The sequence below is a fragment of the Chelon labrosus genome, assembly GCF_963514085.1.
Source record: "Chelon labrosus genome assembly, chromosome: 17".
Taxonomy (NCBI): domain Eukaryota; kingdom Metazoa; phylum Chordata; class Actinopteri; order Mugiliformes; family Mugilidae; genus Chelon; species Chelon labrosus.
The window spans coordinates 6,065,649-6,088,817 of NC_140350.1; the positions used below are offsets into that span (position 1 = coordinate 6,065,649).

General features: G+C 41.6%; 1 protein-coding gene across 1 annotated transcript; it reads left to right on the top strand.

Annotated features, from left to right (window-relative positions):
- Positions 1-763: 763 nt before the first annotated feature.
- Positions 764-23,092, top strand: tmem164 (transmembrane protein 164). Its single transcript, XM_084564698.1, has 6 exons — positions 764-2,224; positions 11,937-11,986; positions 17,136-17,202; positions 18,688-18,766; positions 19,862-19,962; positions 21,611-23,092. The coding sequence occupies exons 1-6, from the start codon at positions 1,787-1,789 to the stop codon at positions 21,815-21,817; spliced, it is 942 nt and encodes a 313-aa protein (XP_084420824.1). The 5' UTR covers positions 764-1,786; the 3' UTR covers positions 21,818-23,092.
- Positions 23,093-23,169: the final 77 nt, after the last annotated feature.

Sequence of the window (23,169 nt, forward strand, 5' to 3'; positions counted from 1 at the left end):
CGCGCGGTCTGCTGGAGCCTATCCCAGCTATCATCAGACGAGAGGCGGGGTACACCCTGAACAGGTCGCCAGTCTATCGCAGGGCTAACACAGAGAGACAGACAGCTATTTACACTCACATTCACAGCTACAGCCAATCTAGAATCGCCAATGAACCTAATGAGCATGTCTTTGGACAGTGAGAGGAAGCCGGAGTACCCGGAGAGAACCCACGCGGACACAGGGAGAACATGCAAACTCCACACAGAAAGGCCCAGTTGGCCCATGGATTCAAACCCGGGACCTTCTCGCTGTGAGGCATCAGTGCTAACCACTTCGTCACTGTGCCGCCCCCTCCAAATTCACTAGATCCCAAATTGATCAAGTATCTGTGGGATGATCCACCGAGGCCCCTGCTCTCAACCCATAGGACCCAAAGGCCCCCACTAACATCATTCTATTGCCTGACAGCACAGGCCATTCTCTGAGGAGTCACACCTGTTTTGGAGGCACAAGGAGACCTACACAATAACACAATATTAGGAAAGTGATCATAATGTTATGCCTTATCGGTGTGTGTATATATATTTATATACCACATACATCAGATAGTATATCTTCAGAAGTCCTCTTGCTGATAATAAGTATCAAGAACCCCATCTGAGTATCATTTATTATGAATTCCATTGAAGTAAATGACATTTAGCACAGATGTATCCCTGTGGAGAAGGAAATTTAATCAAAGTCATAATCATGTTTTTAATATCCAATTGCATTACTCCCACATGTGGTAAAATGAAAGTGATTTTTATTTAGTTTAAGAAACCTTGACACGTGCTGTGGAAGAAATGGAGGTTTAGCATAGAAACATCTCCATGGTGTGTAATCACTGAAAATGACAGTGTTACTCAAATGCGACAGGAGGAAGGTTGGAAGAGTCCGGATTTTTCTTGAACGCACCGTCCCCTAGCATCACGGGTGTCTTCTTCGTCAAGTGATTTTGGAACCCTCAGATTAGACTCTCAGGTAGCGTGAGAGGCGCGTTAAACAAAGCTAATCTCTTAAATTAGCAAAAATACTTAAGATTTGCTATAATTACATTGCACGACATACGAAACTTGTTCATATCACGCGTGTTCATATGTTAAAGTTTATAAACTAACATATATAACGTTTTATTTTAGAGCCAACCTCACAACCTCTACTTCAAAGTAAGCCCGAGCTTTATAAATGTGTTAACTAGTATGGAAATTCAACAAGCAGGAAAACTAACTCTCTCTGCGTCACTTTACTACAAGTACACTAGTTTCTTCACTCGAGTTTGCCTGAAATTTGTGTTGAGCCTGCAAGACTAAACCCGGGGTTTAAAACACCACGCCCGTCCTATGTTCAGTCAGGCTTGTTAACTGGGCTAGCTAGCTACCTATGCGGCGTCCGCGTTATTGCTAACACACGCTAACTCGTCCTCGTATAAACGGCTTTCTAGGTTGATGTGACTAGGTGCTTGTAGCCAGCATGCTTGCTTGCTTCATATAATGCCGCTGCTAGTTTGAAAGGAAACGTTTGCTAGCTTGTTTGCTACGCGTGTGAGGGTCGTGAGAGAGGAGGCTCGTTGTCACTGCCCACCACCACCGCCACCACCACCAGCTACCGGTAGTCTTGACTACAAACTGCTTGCAGTCACCAACTGAAGTTCCTCCTCCGTGTGTGGATGAGGTAGAGTCGGTTTAGCTAGCTCACAACCACCAAGGCGGTGGGTACATGTCTACCTCTCAAGGCGAACGACGAAAGGGAAATTTTGCAGTTCATGTTTCGCCAAGAAGTCAGTGTGACGTCTTTTATTCCATCTTGTTCGTATCTTTTCCAACACGAGAAGAGGAATATGTCCAGATATAACATATACAGCCTGCTGGACTGGGTCTACGGCGGGGTGGACCCGAAGTTCGAGGGCAACGGGGGCCCCGAGTGTGCTGCCTTCCTCACGCCCCAGCAGCGCATCGGCGAAAGTCTCATCATCCTCCTCATCTCCCTGGTGGAGATCGCCGTGTCGCTGAGGAAGATAAACGTCTCCAAAGAGTTTCGAGCGGTCGGGAAAGACGGCGTGAGGGCGAAAGAGGACAGCCTGGGAAAGAACCTGTTGCTGGTTGCCCTTTGCATGACTTTTGGAGTGGAGGTCGGGTTCAAGTTCGCGACCAAGACTGTGATCTACCTGCTGAATCCGTGTCATGTCGTCACCATGATTCAGGTGAGCCATGTCTGTGGGGAAGTTAATCATCACCATCAAACCTATTTGAAGATGTACTACACTGCTTTAATTGCACACACACTGACAGGTTCCACTGGTGGTTTACGGGCTGAGAAGTTGGCACCGTTTTCATCAGCTAAATACTGATCTGATCACACCCACTTTCAACCACGATGACTATTACAAACTTACTTTGTGCTTCCTTCCTTGAGCTACACGATTGCACTACAAAGATGTGACAAACGCGCTGTTTCAGTTTGCCTTTGACTCTGATGTGTGAACAGGTGACAGGTTGTGTTTACTTGGGTTGTTACCTTGTTTAGTTATACACCTATTTGCCGAATCAAACAGCTGTCACAAAGTAAAACCTGGCTGATCTAGCATTAAAAACAAGACTAAGGACAATATAGATGAGTTTTTTTTTTTTTATATATATATAGTATATGCAAAGTTTCTTTACACAGAGACAGAAGAAATGAACGTGCACATCGCAGTAGAGGCTGTCGTTTCAAACACTTGGGTTTGAGCCTGTGTTTCAGAGTCGGCCTTGTTGTGCAGGGGGGGAAGACACGATGTCTCAAGTTCATGCCTTCAGGTGTGCAACGTGAGCTGGGCGTCATCTGATGTTATGTTATGGTTGTTTATGACTGGATGAGGTGGGGTTACGAGCAGTTTCAAAGCTGTGTAAATTTTATTTCTCACTGGTTAGATAGATAGTTTAGAGTCTGAATCACACAACATGATAATCAAAGTCAGCAAGGTCTTTTTATACGCGTTTATACGTTACAGTATACAGTGCGCTCTTTTTCATTTACACTTAGTTGTTGCTTGGCCTTCATGATATGAGATTGCACGCCATAAGTAATGGCAACAGGTCACTGTGAATTGCGTGACGGGAGTGTGATAACCATTGGACACTGATGAATTACAGGCTGCAGTGAACTGACTGATGGCAGCAGCATGTCCTTGATTTACGGTGACTAGGGTCAAGATATCTGTGATTTTCTTCATGCTTGCTGACGCTTGAGTGTGGTCAGAACAGGAAATTAAACCAAATAATTTTAAATAGGAAGTCGGCACTGTTTCTGATTCACTTTTGTAACACTTAACTCAAAAATCTAGTTTTACAGCTAGGCCTTCTCTGCAGGGATTGGTTCAGTGTGTTTGGTATTGCAGGTAATGAGGCCACGGCGAGGTGGGGCAGAAAGCGTTTTGCACATTCTTGCTTTGTTAGCGGTGATGTTTCTGGGCTTGTTGGTGCATTCTTAGGATTTCTTCTAGATGACTTGAGTGTGACGTAATAAGTTTTGCATTTTAGACAGTTGAGCAGCGGTGATTGTTTTTTTCGGATCCGTCTTTGTTTCCCCCGAACACACCGACATTACAAGTTCCTCATGTTGGATCAGCAGTATGTGGGTGTGGCTGGTTTGCTTTAATCGCTGTCAGATGCGATGGAAACCTCAGATGAGAACATCTAATTAGGACTGCGTGGATCGTCAAGCTGCCTTGTTAAGATCTGGTAACAATAGTGAGTCCAGAACAGTGAGGAGTTTTATGAGACACTTTAAGGAATGAAATGTGTCAGGTTCTGTAATCTTCCCATGATGTCTAGTGAGATGTGAAGAGTCAAGTGTTGTTGTTATTGTCGAAGTTATTACAGTTGCTGGGTAGTCGGCACAGGCATCAACTTGACTGAGCTGCCACAGGTTTCTTTCCTGTCAGTGTTAGTTTACAGCAGCCTGTTAGCTAAATATTTCCTTAGTAATGGCTACTGTTAAGGAATCCTTCACATTTTACAAACTTCACAGGATCAGTGATGTTATTACTTAATACACTGAATACTGATGTGGTTTTTCGGATTGTCCTGAACCGCACACACACACGCCACTGTAATCTTGGGAGGCGTTGCTTTTTTTTATATAAAATTCAGTCTCATTAATACATTCATCGTGGAAAAATAATGATTTGCCATGCACAGAGCGTCTGCGCACATCAGAAACACAAAGCGAGCGAGCACCGCGCACTACGAGGTGAGAGAGTCCCCGCTGGGGGTTAGGGGTTCGGCGTGTGGTGACTGATGAGCGGATGCTTCACATCTGACAACGCAGATGTCTGGTGTGTTTTCTGCCCTGTGGTACAAGAGCAGTCGCGTCGCCCCACTGAGAGACGTCCCACTGATCACTGACTGATCGGTTTACTGTCGCGTATTTTCCCAGAGTCCACTGGATACGGGTGGGGCTCTTTAAACAAACAGACATCACGTAGTTTGGAGGCGATGGACCAGTCGGCATATTGAGGGCGTAGTGCTGATTTTTGTGGGTGTAATTTTAGGAAAAATAGAAATGATTTCTTTTCAGTTTCTTGGGTCAACTTACCTCTGAATAATGATGACTTCTACCAGTAGACTTTAACTTGTACCTTATGATACTATTCATCACAAAAATGAAAACTGATTTAACGTAGACCTAATTAGGAAGTATTAGGAGGTACAGTTTATATGCTGCTGTCAGCAAGTAGATGGTGCTGACCAGATAAAAGTGGTTATGGTTACAAATATTACGTGCAGAGTACAGTGTATATAAAGAGTATTGCATAAACCCAAGTGAACAAATTCAGAAGTATAAGAGTAATATGTAGTTTTGACAGCAATTCAAATAAAGTACTCTGTAGTATTGTTGGCAGAAATGCAAAATAGTCTGAAACAGGTTTGAAGTAGAGAGCAGCATATTTCCAGACTATAGAGGTCAGGATGTTCAAGTGTGTCGGGTAAATAAGAAGAGTTTGGTCTTTCATGCTGAGGTAATGTGCAACGACACTTCCAAGGCATTGGCCAATGACCAAGAATGAGACAAAACTCGCAGTATTGGTGCAAATTCCTATCCTTCTGACTTGTCTTTTTAAGGTCAGAAAGCCCCAGGACGTTCTCTGTTGAGGTGCTCGTGCACAGCGGCTGCGTGGCTGTGGAAGGCCGTTTTATTTTTACAAAGCGTCCATTTTATCAGGATTCCGTTTATAGATGTCTCACGCTTTCGGCGATAGTGTGTGGGCTTTTTCAGTTGAAGGCTTTGCCATTTACCAGTGTATTTCACGCAAACGGACGTATCTGCATGACAGATTACGTTGACACGCCCCAGCAACCGACAGTTTGAAACCCGAAAGCCCTGTTCTCTATATCGGTCCAGTCTGATTTGAATATGCCAGGAACAATGCTATTCATGAATGAATGAATATTTGTATTTAACACTACTGTAGAAATACTGTCGAACATTATAGGTGTTCACGGATAAATGTTGGTGAAATTTGATGTACAGCGTAGAGTTTATGTGCTGTGCAAGTGGCTCATCACTTACTCCAATGTTCTCCTTAGAGCTAGCAGTTAAATATTTCCTGAGGGCTGATGGGTAAGGTGTACAAACTGCCCTCTTATCAAGTGAACTTTCTTTCCTTGTAGATCTTCACGACTGAAGATACTGATCTTTTTAACAGCGATACATAGCAGCTAGGTTAATGTTGAATATTTCTGTGGACTGCAGGGATACATCAACTTATCACACCCCTACAAAACAGACCTCTGCAGCAACACTGGATGGACACACACAGTTTGACGTGTAGTATTACCGTCATTGTCGCATATAGCCCCATTTATTTCACTGGCTGAAGACATAAACACGGCCCAGCATATTGTTGACCGAGTCATTTAGATAACGCAGAAAGCTCTTTACAGTGATCATTTTATGACTCTACTCGTAAAAAGGAAATGTGGTTTATCAGTAATGAGGTCTTTCAATCTACAAATAAACCACTGCTATTTCCTTGTAAACCATTTCAGCTCTACTTTCACTTTGAAACTAATTGGCTTATTATTATCAGGCCAAGTCACCATGAGCTGCATATTTCTGAAAGTTCTGTGAGTGTTTTTCTGTAGTTTATAGCGTTGCACTGTTTTTTCCAGAGATGGTTGTATTAGGGCCCGTCCACACGTACGAAAACGGTCTTTTCCCTCTCCGTTTTCGATCATCGTTTCAAGAAAATCCGCGTCCACACGGATCCGTTTCAGCACGACCGAAAACGCTACTTCATATTCCAGGCCTATAAGTGGCGCTGTTTCGGTTTCAGAAATTCACCAAAAATGGAGAGGAAGATGCGGAGCATGCGCATAAATCTTGAGCGCTGTTTATAAATCGCCTTTTTTGCTCAGCGTGGTGGCACAGGAGCATGATATTTTGCCCTAGTAACCCTAATAGGCTCAATATCTTCTCCAGCATGAAAACTAGCATGTAGTCCGCCATTGTTGTTGATGTTGTTACGAGACGTCTCGCGGGAGGTGGAAGGCTGCTCGGGAGTGTGGCGATGACGTCATCGTTTTCCCCGTATTCGCCGTCCACATGAAAACGCAAGAGCTGCGTTTTCGAATTTCTCCACCCTGGGACCCGTTTTCAGAAAAGTGCGTTTTAGGGCAATGCGTTTACAGGATACGTGTGGACGAAAGGCCAAAACGATGAAAAACTTATGCGTTTCGGCGTTTTTGCGTTTCCGTGTGGACGGGCCCTTAGTCTGCCGTCTTCCTGAATTCCTACTTTCCTTGCATCTCGCTGTGGCCACCATCTCATAAGATATGATAACACAGGTCTTCTTTCGTATGACGCTGCTTCTTGTTTTCATTCGTCAGCCCAGGCCTTACAGTAAGCAGACAGTAAGGAGACCAGCAACAGGAAATGGGAAATTTGATGGTTTCAGCCCTCTATTCCTTCAGCTAAATTGTATTTCATAGGGACAAACAACCATTAATTTAATAGCGTCTGTAATGCTGCAATAACATTGTCAGGGCTGGCTTGACTCTCATAAGTTAGATCATCCATGTGGAGTCTATGAGCTGGATTTTTAATGCGTGTTGCAGATGCTAGGGTACAGGGATGATAACAAAGGTGGTTGATCTTTGAGGTGGTGGTGGAGTACTCTTGAGTGTAATGCTTTCTTTAATGTTTGTCTTTTTAATCACATTAGTTTGATATTATTTCAAGTCAACAAAAGGGATGGGCAAGTTTCTCAATAGTCCTATTATCACCCTTTTAGAGTGCCAATACCCAATGCAGTGGGGGTACAATATCAGAAACACCAAATACATTTTATCACTTTGCTGTTGTGGTTATTATTATTATCATTATTATATCCACGTTGATGGCCTAAAATGTTTGGAGAGGATAAATGGTAACTGATCTGTATCCATCTTATTGCAAATTTAGTTTAAGTTCAAATGTAATGTCACACGAACAGACAGAAATCCTCCCCACTGTTTTCACTGGTTGTGTGATAGCTCAGTGTAGACACCGTACACAAAGCTGACACAGTTCTTTGCTCAAATGCCTATGTGTGGGGCAAAAATTGAATAGAAGTGTAATAATAATAAGTTAATGAATGCATCTTGAATTTGGCAAAAGCATCAGTTACTGGCAATCACTGGTCGATCTCGGGAACTGCACAATCCGGACAGCATGATTACTGAAACTTAAGAAAACGTTCAGCTTTCAGACAGTGATCCCAGACACACATGCAAAGCAACAAAAGATGGCCAGTGCCCAGACCTAAACCCTATACAAAATGTCTGAGAACATGAAGAGGGCCATGCAAAGGAGATACTCGCAATTAGGAACGTTATCATAAAGAAGAGCGGGTGAATCTTCCCAGGTCAGGGTGTGCCAAGGTCACTGACTCCACAGACTGACGAATTTGCCTCTTGTTATTTATACATCAAAAACCTGTTTCAACGGGTGTGCGTGGATGTGTTATATCCACTGCATTTCAAATATCAGGTCCTCTACTATATGTTTGTCATTTGAGGCGAATGCAAATGATAACTTTGAGGAGTGGAAATGCAACAAAGCCCTGTGTTTTAGGTTGCTATAGTAACACAGACTACTCTGTGTCAAGGTAATAGAGAAATCCCACTGCAACAAAATGTATGATAAAGCTCAATGAGCCCTCAACGCTCAGACCTGAAAACACTAGAGCGCCTTCAATGAAAAGTTTTTGCAGAGCTTTTCAACAAGGGAGTATCAGTACACCTGAGGAATAGACCTGGTGTATTCCTCACATACAAAAACAGGACAGTCTCTCGTATTAATTAAATCTCTTCTTGCAAAATCCCAACAACACGATAAATGTTTTACCAGCACAATTTGTTATGCTGGGACAAATTCATTCTGCTCACCACATCTTCTCTTTGTCACTTCAAACAGGCTCCCTGGAAGGGTTCTGTGTAAAAAGTGTATGTTTCACCCCTTAATAGTCATGCTGTTCAACACTTCACACGTGTCAGAAAGACGCCTCCTGTCAGCGTTCTAATTAGGAGTGTAACAGCACACAGAAGTGACAGTTCTGCTTGAACCTGTCGCAGTTCAGTATGTACAACGGAGGGAAATAAATAGTGTAACCCTTTTTTGTTGTTGTTGTTGTTCAGAAACAAAATTATTCCAAAATACCTAATTGGCCATACTTGCTAGTAACAGTTGAGACAGACAAATACTGCTTCTATTCAAGAAGAAAAGACTCTATAAATAATATACATAAAATAAGAGCAATATATTCATAATGACGTGAAATTACATTGAAGCCATCAGTGTAAACGTCAGTATAACCTTCAGCTTTAGAACGAGCCCAAAGAAACACTTTCCATCTTGTTAAAAAAAAACGCTGTGGTTTTGCTAATTGTAAAATGTGAGAAGAGAAGTCACATATTCTGGCTGCAGGGAGGCCAATCAAAACACCATCTCAGCATGCAGTGGTATTTGACGCATCCTACAGATCTGATAAAGTTTGGCACATAATCTAAGCGTTCAGGGCTAACGCATCTAGCACCCTATAGATCATGAACAATAACCGGGGCTAACAGCATACTGCAATGGAGAAATGTCATACAGAACTGGCCAATACTTGCTTAAAAAATGATTTTGAATGCATACGCACACCACTGCACCCCCACTAATTAATAGTCAAAGAACACATTAACATCAGTGCACAGTTGAGAGCAATGTTCCCTACTGTATTTGGACCTATTCTTCCCCTTTCATGAAAGAGACAGACACCTCTGAATCAAAAAGTAAAGATTTTAGTGAAAATCTGACATAGTCATAATTAACACGTCATTACAAAGACAGCTGCTGAATATTTTAAACATTTGGACGACATGTCATCTTAACAAAAGTTATCTTAAGCAGCGTGTTAATCCTTTTAGCTGACACTTGCGTGAAGTGCCACTCTGCATGCTTAGTAGTCCCTGATGTCACAGTGGATCAGACGAACATCTAATAAAAGCCTAGTAACTTCTCCTCAAATAAACGGCACACAGTATTGGATTACACTTAAGTAGTCCCTCTCACCTGCAAATAAGATCATGAGTTCATGGGCCCGCATCCCACACAGGGATTAATCCTAGTTCTACACTCAGAGTGGATTTCCCTGATTTGTTCTGAATAGGCCTAGATTTCCATAGTCTCATACTGGCTGATCAGCATTGTCATTACTGTAAGATTATTTGCTCAGTCTCACTGTGTACCTACAAGCACCACCAATCAGGAAGGTCCTTATTGACTAAAGCAGCTGGCTCAATAATTTGCAGGAAATCGATTTCCATGTTTGTTCTCCTGTGTCTAGTAAAAAGGATGCAGAGCTGATGTCACTGCTGGAGCCCAGACTTGCGCTGCTGTCATGAACAGCATGTACTCACTTCTCTGTACTGTGAGCTCATAGTGTGAGAGCAAAATATGTTTTGGGTACAACATAATACCTGTCATCCTTTGACAGCATATCACACCATGTACTTATTGAAAATAGTTGCTTTACACTGATTTTCAGTTTCGTTCAACTATAATTAATAAACACATTAGTGTAAGATACATATGTACATACATCCATAAGTGTAAGGTCTTAAATATTAATGAACCATTGGAAACCAATGCAGTTGCAATTTCACTGTGCTCACACTAGCACAATAAAGTCTGGGAGTCTTGAATCTTGATAAGATATACTGTACATACAGCATATGTATATATACTTAATAAATATACATACACTGCCGCTTTCTGCATGAAAATGACTCAAAACCTCAGTGAAGAGAACCCAATCTTCACAATCTGTCTGACTGTGGAGTCCAGACTCTTTAAAGATGGTTTTTGTGGCTTTTTCCAGCCTGATGAGCAACAGCAGCTCTTTTTCTGAGGTCCTTAGAATGCTCCTTTGTCCATGCCATCATACACTTCCACAAATATGTGCTGTGAAGATCAGGCTGTGAAAAATCATTGTTTTTCTTAAAAAAAAAAAAAAAAAAAAAACTGAACGACTCCTGTAGAATGTAAAAAATTCAGAGCATAGCAAATACTGTATATACACATACAGACACTGTAACTAATCCTCTTTATTCTCTTAAGCCGAAACGTTAACAAAACGTGTTTTTCTACACACCCAGCCAGTCAACAGGTTAGGCTGGGTTTATTGTTGTTCAGCATCTAATTGAAGAGCAGTGATTATTCACAGCAGCTGCATTTGTACATTTGAATGGTTGCCGCTCTGGCTAAAGGCATTAGCAGTTCCTGAGCTAGCCTGCAAATGAAGAAGTAAGGCATTAAATTGGCGCTGTTAAATCACATTGAAAATGAAACAAAAATAAAAACTTAATGCACTTTAGACAACTGATTTTTGATCATTTATTTGGTAATTTCTTGCTAATTTAATGTTGAACTTGGCAAGCAGATTTTAACAATGGAATACATTTTATGCAGTCAGTGCATGTTAAAAAAAAATGATGAAAAAGATGAAAGATGTATAGAGAGAAAAATATACAGAAATTCAAAATTTTTTAAATGAATCCCACACTGTGCTACATGTTTTCTGTATTGGAGGGTCTCTGAAAAACCTGCTTCCTCTCAGTTGTGTTCATACTGCGGATAATCCAAGTTGATAGGTGTGCAGCAGATCAATCTCTAAGACATATGCCAAAAAAAGAAAAAGGAAAACAGACCAGTGGGTAGTTGTACAACAAATATCAGGTCAATAGCTTTCTTGTAATTCTGTTCCCAGCCTTCGGGCAAACCAACTTTTTCTTGTGTCAGATGGTGTTTTGAACCAATCCATGTTTCCAGCACTGTCCAGGCCCCAGAGGCCAGTCACAGTGCACAGATTGCTAGACGCAATGTAACCTATGTTCTCATTCAGGAACAAAGCCAGCTGCTTGATATAGATGTCTTTTGACAATGGAAAGGTGTTAGAAAATCATTTTCAACTGCTTTCTTCTCCTTTAGATTTGAAACAAAATATCATCAGCCTACTTTTGTAGCTGTGAATTTAAATTGGATTTTGATTTGAATTTAATCTAGACTTGTATCCATGCTGCTCTCCAACACAAACTGATTATTTCTTCTCTCTCTGATAAGTTGTAGACAATGGTTGTAGATTGTTTGCATCGGCAGTTCAGTGAGATACATTAAAGCCAACATCTGGCAGCCATTGTAGCACTTTCCAATTCTTCTTGTGTGTCTTTCCTGAGTCCTGTATTTAGTTTTTCTTGATTTGAAGCAATAAGCGACTTACTGACGCCTGCAGGAGATTCTGTTGAAGGCTCTTATTATGTTAGCACAGATTTAGAGGTGTGATTTCATTTTCTACTACTTGCGGCACTCAACCTTTCACAAAATGAGTTTCTCTCTGCTTTCCTTAACAGATCTTCCTGCTGGCCTGTCCACCAAGTAAAACAGCCATGGTTGTATGTAGGTGAGTACACATTACAGTACAAAGGCAATTCAGTTTCTTGCATCCTTCAGCCATGTGCACTCACTTTCAAGCTGCTACCATAGGAGCTAACTGTCACGAATGCAAATCTTCATTGTAATATGAACTGATTGTGCAGACGGAATCAAATTAAACATGGATTTAATTTCCATATAAAATGCCCTTGTCGTTGGCATTGATTGTAATTACTTGGATGCTTCTGCGGGGTAAATTGGGTTTTCACAGAGCATTATTGTATTGCATTTGTTTGGATTTATAGTCCCCTGTCCTCCATAACTCCTCCGGTCTGGGCAGTTAATTATTCAGGAGTCATGACTGTGTTTTTGCCAGTGGGATTTACTCAGAAATAACTACAAGCAGGGTCACTTTCCGTTGCCATAGCCCATGGGAGTCGCACAAGAAACAACTGCGGTGAGGGACAGCAGTTTTATCAAGCTGTTGCAGCCGTGTCTTACCTGAAATGGAAACATGCAGCACTGTAATGAGAATTTTTGGAAAACATATTGTCATCACTAGAAATAATAATTACTATTCACATGCTTTACAATGTATCCACTGGTGAAATGTTCATTCAATGCACTTCATTTGATTTATGTAAAAAGTACACCATAATAAATCTTGTGATGACATTTGTAATGGGACTTTATGTGGAAGAAATGCACATGGAGCTGCACACCAGTTGTTCTGCAAATGCCATCAGTTACGACGATAATAGCATGAAACAAACCACGCACACTCATTTAAATATGTAAGGCTTAAGGATTTCAGTCCTGGTTGATTTATTGACACCTGTGGCTGTCATGGTAAAATCAAGTGCTCTTTAATACTGCAGCACCTCTTCAGCAGCTACTTTGTCAGAAAAGCATATGGATGCATGTAAAGCTCTGATACAGCTGTAGTGGATCCAACAGTGAACGGTGAGGCTGATATCAGTGACATGCTGCTATGAACCCAGTGCAGAATGGTGGATAAGATGAGATCAAGATAAAGAGTTATTGCCATGGATGGCTAATGCAGACAGACCCAACCATTAATAATAGCAGATGCTTAAATCACAAGAATATGATCAGGGGTTTGGGGGCCCATTTTCTGCATGTCGCTTAAAAGATCCAAGATCAACTGACTCATCCAAGATCTGCTGATCCTCATGACCATAATCCACTTATTTAAGTTCTTAAAAGCCATGTCAGAGTTTTAGAATAGCTGGAAGCAATCATCCAAGATGACTGTACGCTCGCCTGGTCACTAACTAGTCTTTTTGGACCTTGTATATAGATATACACACACCAGTCAGCCACAACATTAAAACCACTGACAGGAGAAGTAAATAACATTGATCATCTTGTGACAATCCAATGTTCTGCTGGGAAACTTTTGAACCTGGCATTCATGTGGATGTTACTTTGACATGTAGCGCCCACCTAGACCAGACCAGACACCCCCACCCCATAGCAATGACACTCCTTGATGGCAGCAAACACCCCCATCAGGATGCAGCCTGACACAGACACACACACAAAATCACTTTAGGAACAACTAAAAAATAAAAATCGTGGCGTTGACCTGGCCTCCAAATTCACTAGATCCCAAACTGATCAAGTATCTGTGGGATGATCCACAGAAGCCCTTCTCCACAACCCATAGGACCCAAAGGCCCCCACTAATGACATTCTGTTGCCAGACACCACAGGACACTCTGTGTCCATTCTCTGATGAGTCACAACTATTTTGGCGATAGAAGAAGAAGAGACACACAATATTAGGAAGGTGGTCATAATGTTCTGCCTGATTGGTGTATATAGATACTGGAAACCATGATCTGCATGAGTACTACAACTGGAGGAATGATGAAAGAGAGAGTGTGAATTTCTGCCCAAGAGGTGCAAGAGCTTCTGGTGCTATGAGGAATTTAGCAAAATGAGTTCACAAGTCTCATACGACAAAAATAGATAAATATAGCAGTGACAACAAGAAAGGAAGCAGATAGTGGCTGAGAAATGAACAGAAGTAATAATCCTGCTGCTACTACATTTTATATTTCTGTAGGTTTCTACTACTTTCTCCTAACAAACACAGTTGAAACAAGGAAAAAGAAACAAAACCATATTACAACAACTCAAAGATAACACAGCCTGTTAAGGACAAAAGTCAGACAGAATAATCTGAAGTTATTATTGACAAAATAGATAAATTAAAATGGAATCAAAGATTTGAGATAGAGGAACCGAGCTTCAGAATCAAATTCCTAAAGCAGAAACTGACAATGTCCTTTCTAGACCTATTTAAATCAATTACATAAAAAGCTTCTTGAATTGTCTGCACACACACACACACACACCCCCAGAAATTTTCAAGACAAAGTGCACCTTGTGTGTTGCTGACACACAGTGCTCTTGCATCACATACATTATGCAAAAAAACCCAAGCCTCTTGCAAAAAGTCTGAGACCAGTACAAACTGTCAGAATGGTTGTGAGAGCATGACTTCAGCAAGTTTGGCTCCTAATGTTTAATGCCAATAAATGACATGTGTCAATTATTCTCTGCCAACTGAAATGTTACCTCCCTAAGGGCCATGACGCGCCAAGCCATGGTCGGCCATCTGTGCACATTCTAGTAAGCAGAAGTGACAAAAATAAACGTCACTGTTTAAATAGCCCCCAGAAGGCTTTTCTTCTTTATTCTATAGAATAAATATGTAAATAGACCAACTGATCAGTGAAGTTCAGGATAGGCCTGCTCTGTATGGCAGTTCATTGCTCTTTCTAGCTTCTTAGCCTCCCAGCTCAGAGTTGCGCTTCTGGTTTCTATGTGCCAGCAGTTTGGTGTGCTGTTGTTTAGGCCTCAAAAGTAACTAGTCATGATACTTCTACCTCCATTTTAAAGGCTTTTCTTTCCACCGATCACAACTGGGTCCTCCAGGAAAAGTTTAGTGGTTCGGTAGATTTCCCATAATGACACCATTTCAGTTTGTCATCGAATTGAATAATCCAAAAATCCCAAAATCAGAACTCTCTTTTGTGACCTTAAAAAAAGTAAAGATACAACTATGACGTGAGAGGAATAAACAGCATTTTACTTGCCTGTTCACATTCAGTAGTCTCTTCCTGCTTTGCATTCTAATTGCAGCTCGTATATCAGTGGAAATCAGCAGCAAAAACACATAGGCGTCTGTATCCATAAAAGAGAGAGTGCTTCTGTCTGGACTCTGTCCCGCTGGTTTCATCTCCTTGTATTTGTTAATCAGGCTAAAAAGCTACAGACTGTATGTGAGGAGAAAGCAAACTTACTATGTTGTGACTGCAGAATAACTTTTTTAGCATTTTAAAATACAGACTTTCAAACTCTGGATACTTATTTGTTAATGTTATATTATTAATATAATCATGTGTGGATACATGTACAGACATAGACTAATAAATTAATTGACAAAGACTGAACTTCAGTTACTTGTGCAGATTGAAACAGGAAATGTACCTGTATTTTTTATCAGTTAATGGTTGACGGAAATCTGTATGGTTTAGTTTTATAGGTCTATAAACACATAAAACAAACTTGCTTACAACCTGTAATGCACTGGAAAGAGTCTTTCCAGAGCTCTTCTCTGAGAAACAACTGATGAGGATGCAATAGCGACTCCCAGATACCAATCGGACAGAACTGTCTGGGCGTAAACATTGTGACTCTTCCATGCAGATCAACATATTATACTTGTATAGTTGAGTTGTGCCAGCCCTTATACAGTATATCAAATAATTGGCTATGTCTCCTATTGATTTAGGAGGAGTATTGATTTAGACAGAGAGTAGTGCTTAAAGCTACTCAAAAGTTCAGTGAATTTAGTTCAAATTATGTGCAAAGGTGACAACAGATCAATAAAGGTAGTAAATTTGAATTTGAATGAAGGAGACTGTTTTGCCAAAAAGGTCCAGAGGCCCCCCCAGAATGACAGCCTGGCTTATTTGAGCTGACATTCCTACGGCACTGCTGTTTTCCCACTGTCCTTGGCTGTCACAACAGTTATTGTGGCTCATTTAACAAAAACAACAGTCGGAGGAGATAGATGTCGGTCCACACTTTGACACATAAGCTCCATGGGCTTTGATACTGAACACGGTCCGGCGCCTCTTGAAATAAATCTCGGTTAAAAGAAACATTTTTTCCTAGACCTGGCTGTGTGCAAGTTAAGTGAACAAGCGTCACACTCCCTCTGTCTGCAGGAGTAGACAGGCTGTGTGTGCTCTGAATGGAGAGTGAGATGGCAGCAGCTATAGAAGGATATGTGCTAACCACTGGCTAAAACTGATTAAAAAAGTTTTAAATGATACTAAGAATGTTGGCGGCACAGTGGAGTGGTGGTTAGCACGCCACTGAAGGTTTGGTGTTCGACTCCAGGACGACTGGGCCTTTCTGTGTGGAGTTTGTATGTTCTCCCTGTGTCTGCGTGGGTTCTCTCCAGGTACTCCAGCTTCCTCCCACTGTCCAAAGACATGCTGGTTAGGTTAATTGGTGATTCTAAGGTGTGCATGTAGGTGTGAATGGTTGTCTGTCTCTCTGTGTTAGCCCTGCGATTAGACTGGCGACCTGTCCAGGGTGTACCCTACCTCTTGCCCAATGACAGCTGGGATAGGCTCCAGCAGACCCCGCGACCCTTCACAGGACAAGCGGTTACAGAAGATGAGATGAGATACTATTAATGAATGAATAGCTAAAAATACTGATTTGTCAGAATCATGGCAGCAACCGTGTATGATAAGTCTCTACAGCACTGACATCAGGTGAGAGGTTCCACTTCCCTGAAACATCGCTGACCTGACTTTTCAAAATCAACATTCCCACAAGGAAGTAATCCTGCCAAACAATACGAGACAGCTGCTGCTAACAGCATCAGGGAAGACTCTGATTGGCTTTCAGCAACACGGCACATAATTAACCCTGTCCTCCACCTGTTCCTCTGTGCTTACATCAGCACTAATTGATTCAGTAAGGCTATGATGCATGAAATGTGGAACTCAAAATTTTCCCTGGGAGAGGCAGGTGTGATGGAGAAAGTTTATCAAATGCTTTTTAATGACATTTTCTAATGTGTTATGTTATTATCATTGGCTCATTGGTGTCTGTCATGTTTCCAGGCTGCAGGTCCACATGTTGAACGGAGCGCTACTGGCTTTAATGTTCCCTGTTGTCAACACTCGACTGGTGAGTAACCGGTGATCTTCAGAGATCTCTTATCTTTTTCTCTTCAGATCAGTGAATGTGGACTGAAGAATATCAGTCTGGTATGACTACTTTTTGATTTCATTATGGGAAGTGTTTCAACTGATGCTGAAGAAAAAATACCTCTACATGCAACTGGATAGTCCTAAAGTCACGGGGACAAAGTATTTGACATTCAGTGTTCTAAACAAATGTGGTTACGCTGTTATCTGTTCTGTTAAGTTATTTTGTTGTCAACATCTACAGCTACAACAGATATGATAGTGGACTCTAAACAGCTCACTTCTCCTTTGTTGAAAACAAATTCAACTCCACGGCACTCAGGTGACTAGGTGAAAGAAACAAAGTTTTCTTTGTCATTTGTCCAGTGGATTTAACACTGCAGTTGACGAAACCACTTTGAGCTTGTCAAAATATTCAGATTCATATTTTGGGGCACATAAAGGCATGTGCTGTATCTTATAGATCATTTTATTTAGCATTCGTGGTAATCGGTTAAGTTGGAATCTGCAAATAAACACTGGATATTTCCTCACACGACTTTTTCTGCTCAAATGAAATGTAATGCTGTGACTCACTGAGATTAGAAACAGTAACGGCAAACAAGGAAGTACATTTTCACAGAACTGCTTTGGGGTTTTCGAATTCAATGAACATTTTGTGTCTGGTTGGCTTTCTAATTTTAATATTGGAAAAAACTGTCCAATCACGCAGAGGTGTGAATTCACAACCCTACCAACAAATAAAGGATTTGCATCAGATATACATAGTTACACCTTCTCTTAAAAACACTGTTACACATTAAATGTATTAAATATTATAGGAACATGTGTCTAAAATGGATTTATTCATTAAAAACAGTTGTCTTGTTTGAATATGGGCAAAGATTCTGCATTGTTTATTGGAACAAATATCCCCAGTGTGTGTTTGCTTTCATGCACATTCTGTTCCTGTGTAGCCTGAAAGGCAATCTGACTTTCCCCGTCTACACATTCTGGGAACTGATTACACCGCTACAAAGATCTGCTGGGCCAGACAAACTGTATGGGCGGGCTTCATGTGGTGATGGACGGGACAGAGACGGTGATGTAGTCGTACAGGTCATCTGAGCACCGTGCAGCTGAGTTAGTTTACAACACAGTGGCTCTGATTGGTTGCAGGACTATCCGGTTACATGCAGAGGTATTTTTGTTTCTCTGCACCCCTTGAAACACGGCCCATAATGAAATCCAAACGGCGTGTTACCTGACTCACATTCTGATAAGAATTGAGTCCATCTACACCAGTTGATCCTAGGTCACGACTTTGTAATCAGTCAAAGTGAGTCCAAATGTCCTGGGCTTCAAGCACTTTAATTTTCAACATTAAAGCAATTCTGCTAAAGAAGAGAGTTTCTGCTTAGGCTGCAGTTCCACAATCATTCCTGCGTGTTGTGAAGAATTAAAATACTTTCTGCTTATTCCTCAGCTACCGTTTGAGAAGGAGGTCTACTACATCCAGCACTCCATGCTGTACCTGGTGCCCCTGTATCTATTCAGGAAAGGAGGTAGGTGTTGGTATTTACTAATTAAACCCACGTCCTCTCTCTCTCTCTCTCTCTCTCTCTCCTCACAATGATGTGGCTCCCACATGCCAGCCAAGCAAAGTCATAACACCATGACGACTTTTCTCCATGGATGCCTTCCCTTTTCGTCAGTGACGTGTGAGACACTGGAGGGCTTGTCTTTGCCTGCTTTGTCTTTGTCAGGTCAAGCATGATCGCTCACGTCAGCGCTTTGTTTATTCCTAACAAAAATTTGTTGATGACTCTTATAAAATGCTTGTATTTATTTTTTTTTTATTATTTACAAAATACATGTATATGTGTACATACATACATATTTTTTTACTGTTGCTCCTCTGTGGCAAAAGAATGGCCCCCGCTTCTTCAGTGGTTATAGCTGCAGGATGCAGAGGCCACTTAGAGCCTACAGTGCAAACACTGTAAGGCTTCTAAAGTATAAAAATACATCTCGCTCTTTCTGCAGATTTGACCACCAGCATTTCCACCTCTGCAGCTGCATGCTATATTTCCCCACCGAGTGGCAGATACTGGGGCAGTAGTGTAAAAATAACTAAGACTTTAAATACATTTATTGATCTTCCTTAAAAGTTGTTAATGTGGACACTACTCATAGTCATTTTGCACTTTTGCACTGCCTTTTTTAAGTTGCCCCTCGGGGATTACTGAGTTGAAGTTATCTGTACAGCAAGATTAGTCAGTGTTAGGCGGTAGCACAGTACTCTAAATTCGTGGAGAAGTGCCTCGCTGTTCATTAGTAGCACAACTCTGGAGGCAGACAAAAGGAAGTAACTCATTTCACAGTCTAACCGACACAACGAGAGCAATTTGATGCCATCCTCTTGTATTACTCTGGCAAATACCAGGCATGAGGAAACAGGAAAAGCGAGTTTGACACCACATCCTGTTACTGATGTCGCTGTGCTCGCACCGTGTCAATGCACACATCAATAGGGAAGTGTACAGAGACAGCATTTGGTTCCTTTTCCCCATGTATAGTAAACGGGTGGTCAGAGGTGGCGCACAAGACGCATTTCATGTCTCGTTTTAAGAATTGATTTGAACCGATTCTCTTTGCAGGTGTGTACAAGCCCGAGCCTCTGGGGGACATGTGGTGGGCGCTGCTCTCATCTGGCATCCTGTTCTTCTATCACTTCTCCTTCTTGCAGGTGCTTGGCCTGGTAAGATGGAGCCCTCTGCTGGGCATCGTGTGACATTTCACTTTATAAAATCTGCATTCTTGTAGTACTGTCTGCAAAAAAAAAAATCAAGTAGCTACAAATCCTGCTCAATAGAATATCACTCCTGTGACGCAGTGAAGGGTCCACCAATCATGTGTGTTTATTTCACCAGTTCATTTTTAAACAGATGACAACATAACTTCATCTTGCACTGTAGCAACATGTCATTATAGAGAGCCTCGCTGGGCTGTTTAGTCATTTTTTTCACTTGTAGTGTGAGCATTATAGACAGTCCTGCAGGGCTGAGTGTGAGAGACTACGTAGACACACAGACTTTAATATTAAATTAATTAAAATGTCATTTTCAGCTCAGTGTTGTGTGTCCACAGTTAGTGTCCATAGCTGCAGCACCTAGAGGAAAAACCACAGACAGAACATGCAAAAAGCCAGCAAGGTTTGAACCCAGGACCTTCTTGCTAGCAACAGTGCTAACCACTGCACCCCCTTGCCAACATGATAAAAAGTGCTAAATTCAACGATAAGCTATAAGTTGACTTGGTGTTGTATCATCACTGTGTCAGAGGATAGTTTGAGCTTGAATCAAAACACACGTCGTGCAGGAGACGAATCATAGACCTCCCATGCAGTCACGCTCTAGCAGGAGTTTGTGCTTGCATGTTTAAAGCGTCATGTACATGCACAGACATGCGTTAAGGAATTTCACAGAGCATAAGCATGCGCACATGCAGCTGTTGTACTTGCAGAGACACTAGTGTAGTTTGCACATGCAGACATGCCTGCATACATATACAGTTTACACACACTGAACAAAAATTAAAACTAAACTTTGAAACTTTTAAGCACTACTAATTTGTACTGCTCACTTTAGATCCTCGCCAAATTTGCTTTATGTATTTAATTGTGTTAGTATTGATGATTATCTATATTCATATACATTTAGGTCGATGTTGTTGTTGTTGTGCCTTTAATAGCTGGTCTACTTTAGACCACTGCTCGTTCAGATTTCCTGTCTTTGTGCTGTCACGCTCTCATTTCTGCACCCTGTTACCTCACGATCGATCTCCTGTTGTGTGACTGCTGGTATTATTTTGTCCACTCAGTGTAAATCTAAATAAGCAGCACAAGTTGGATGTGATCACCAATTAATCCATTTTAGAAAAGTGTTTCTGGTTTTAATAGATGCACATAGAAGCCAAATAGTGGCTGCTTGATTGCAAAATCATTCAGACATTAATCTCTGAATGCTGAATGTTAATAAGCCTTAATAATGTCACTCTTCAGCTGCCTCCCTGTCATTTTTTTTGCCACTCTGTGCAGATATTAAGCAGCGATGTTTAAAAGCACTGAAAATGTAGTGATAAAAAGATGAGAATGATTCAGCAGTCAAGTCTGTTTCTGCACTCAAGTAATAAACTGTGGAGGATTTTAGAGGACATGCTCATTCAGTCGATTTAGCGGTCGCTTTTGGAGCAGAACTGAGTGATTAGAAAGATATGTACAGTGAAGTCAGGCGTGACATTTGCTAAAAACTCATCATCCATCTGGATAATGCTTATTATTCAGTTTGCTGTTAGCGTCGCATTAGGTTTTGTGTTTACCCAACCCGTCTGTCCTCGTTCTCATCCAGATGACCGAGGTCAACCTGAACAACATGCTGTGCCCGGCGGTGTCGGATCCATTCTACGGGCCTTGGTATCGGATTTGGGCGACGGGCCACCAGACCCTGCTGACCCTCATCCACGGGAAGCTCCTCACTCTCCTCTCGCAGCACAGCGGGTCCGCTTGCAGATACACGCTGGACGCACTCCGACTGCGCAGCAAGAAAGTCGACTGAATGTCCTCGGAGACGCACTCAGAGCTAGCCTTTCACTCTAAATGCCTGCTCTCACCATGGAGATTTTTTTATTTTTTATTTTTTTTAAAGTCAACATTTTAATGCATCTTTTAAGACTTACCATCTGTTTTACTGAAACATGTGAGCATTTCAGGGCCAGTGAATCAGCGTGTCATTCTTTTAGTGTTGTAGTAGGCTTGTAGTTGCATGCACAGATGTAACAGGCTGGTAGTTAGCATTGTAGCATTTTTGTTTTTGGAATATAATTTCCACAAATATATGTACGTGAATTTGGAGATTTCTCAAGTTGCCTTGTTGTAAATGTAACATTTTGAGGACAGCAAAAAAAAAAAAAAAAAAAGAGTCGCCCAAATGTCACTACTGATCTGTTACACTTTCAGTTGTTTATGTGGTAGTTATGCTAGTTTCTATGTTAGTAGTCAAAGTAGCCATTTTAGTTGTGTCAAGTCGCAAATGTGAGCGGTTGTCAAAGTTGCCGTTTGTCGATAGCGTGAGGATTTTAGTTTGACTTGTGGTCACAACTGAAAGTAGAAGCTTTGTGGCGTTCCTCTGCTCCCACTCTACCACACCTGTGCAGGGTATGAAAACATCGTCGCGAGCGACTTCTTTTTTCGCCTTTCTATCTCCAGCCTACTCAGATCATTCCAGTTGCGATAATCAGGGGACGCGAGGATGTATTGTGAGCCAGCGGATGCATGGGGTCTGCACTGGGCTGTTATTAGTGCCTCTGCCTCGGAGGTTGCGTCACCGTCTGTTTTGTGTTGCTGCGACGTCGGACCACATTCAGCGAGGGATGACCTTGAGCGCGTCGCTCGGACAAATGCGTTGCTTGCCAAGATGGAAGAGGTGCTGAAAGTGTACGTGTCTGGGCTGGAATCGTGCATCTAGACACTTGCTTGAACGTCGAGTTAATCCTGAATCCACTCAGCTTTGTATGAAAAAATAAATGATTTGCATGAAGTCACAATGGGTCACTTACTGATTAACTATATGAAAGAAAGTGTTAAACTGAGATGATGTCAGTCATGGTTTGTCATTTCAAGTGTGAGGGGTGTGTGTTTTACTGTAGCATATTCTGTTCTGCACTGTAAAGAAGGGACAAGAGAAGCTTTTGTATTTCTGTCGGTTCGAGTGTATGTGCTGTATTGACAATAAAAGTGATTTCAGTTGACCAAAGGGTTCACCGTGTATATTGAATGTTTATTTAACCACACCGCTGATCTAATTCACCGTGACCTTCCACTTTAAACCTGATAACAGATATTACTTCTTTGCATCTCTTATTGTAGTGAAGTAGCAGTGGATCAGATCACGCGGGCAAGCCTTCACTC

What these genes read in the sequence shown, in the direction of transcription:
- tmem164 (XM_084564698.1), top strand. Translation starts at nt 1,787, where the DNA reads ATGTTTCGCCAAGAAGTCAGTGTGACGTCTTTTATTCCATCTTGTTCG. An exon ending in CTGTTGTCAACACTCGACTG is followed by an intron (nt 17,203 to 18,687) that starts GTGAGTAACCGG and finishes CTTATTCCTCAG; the next exon opens with CTACCGTTTGAGAAGGAGGT. An exon ending in GTATCTATTCAGGAAAGGAG is followed by an intron (nt 18,767 to 19,861) that starts GTAGGTGTTGGT and finishes TTCTCTTTGCAG; the next exon opens with GTGTGTACAAGCCCGAGCCT.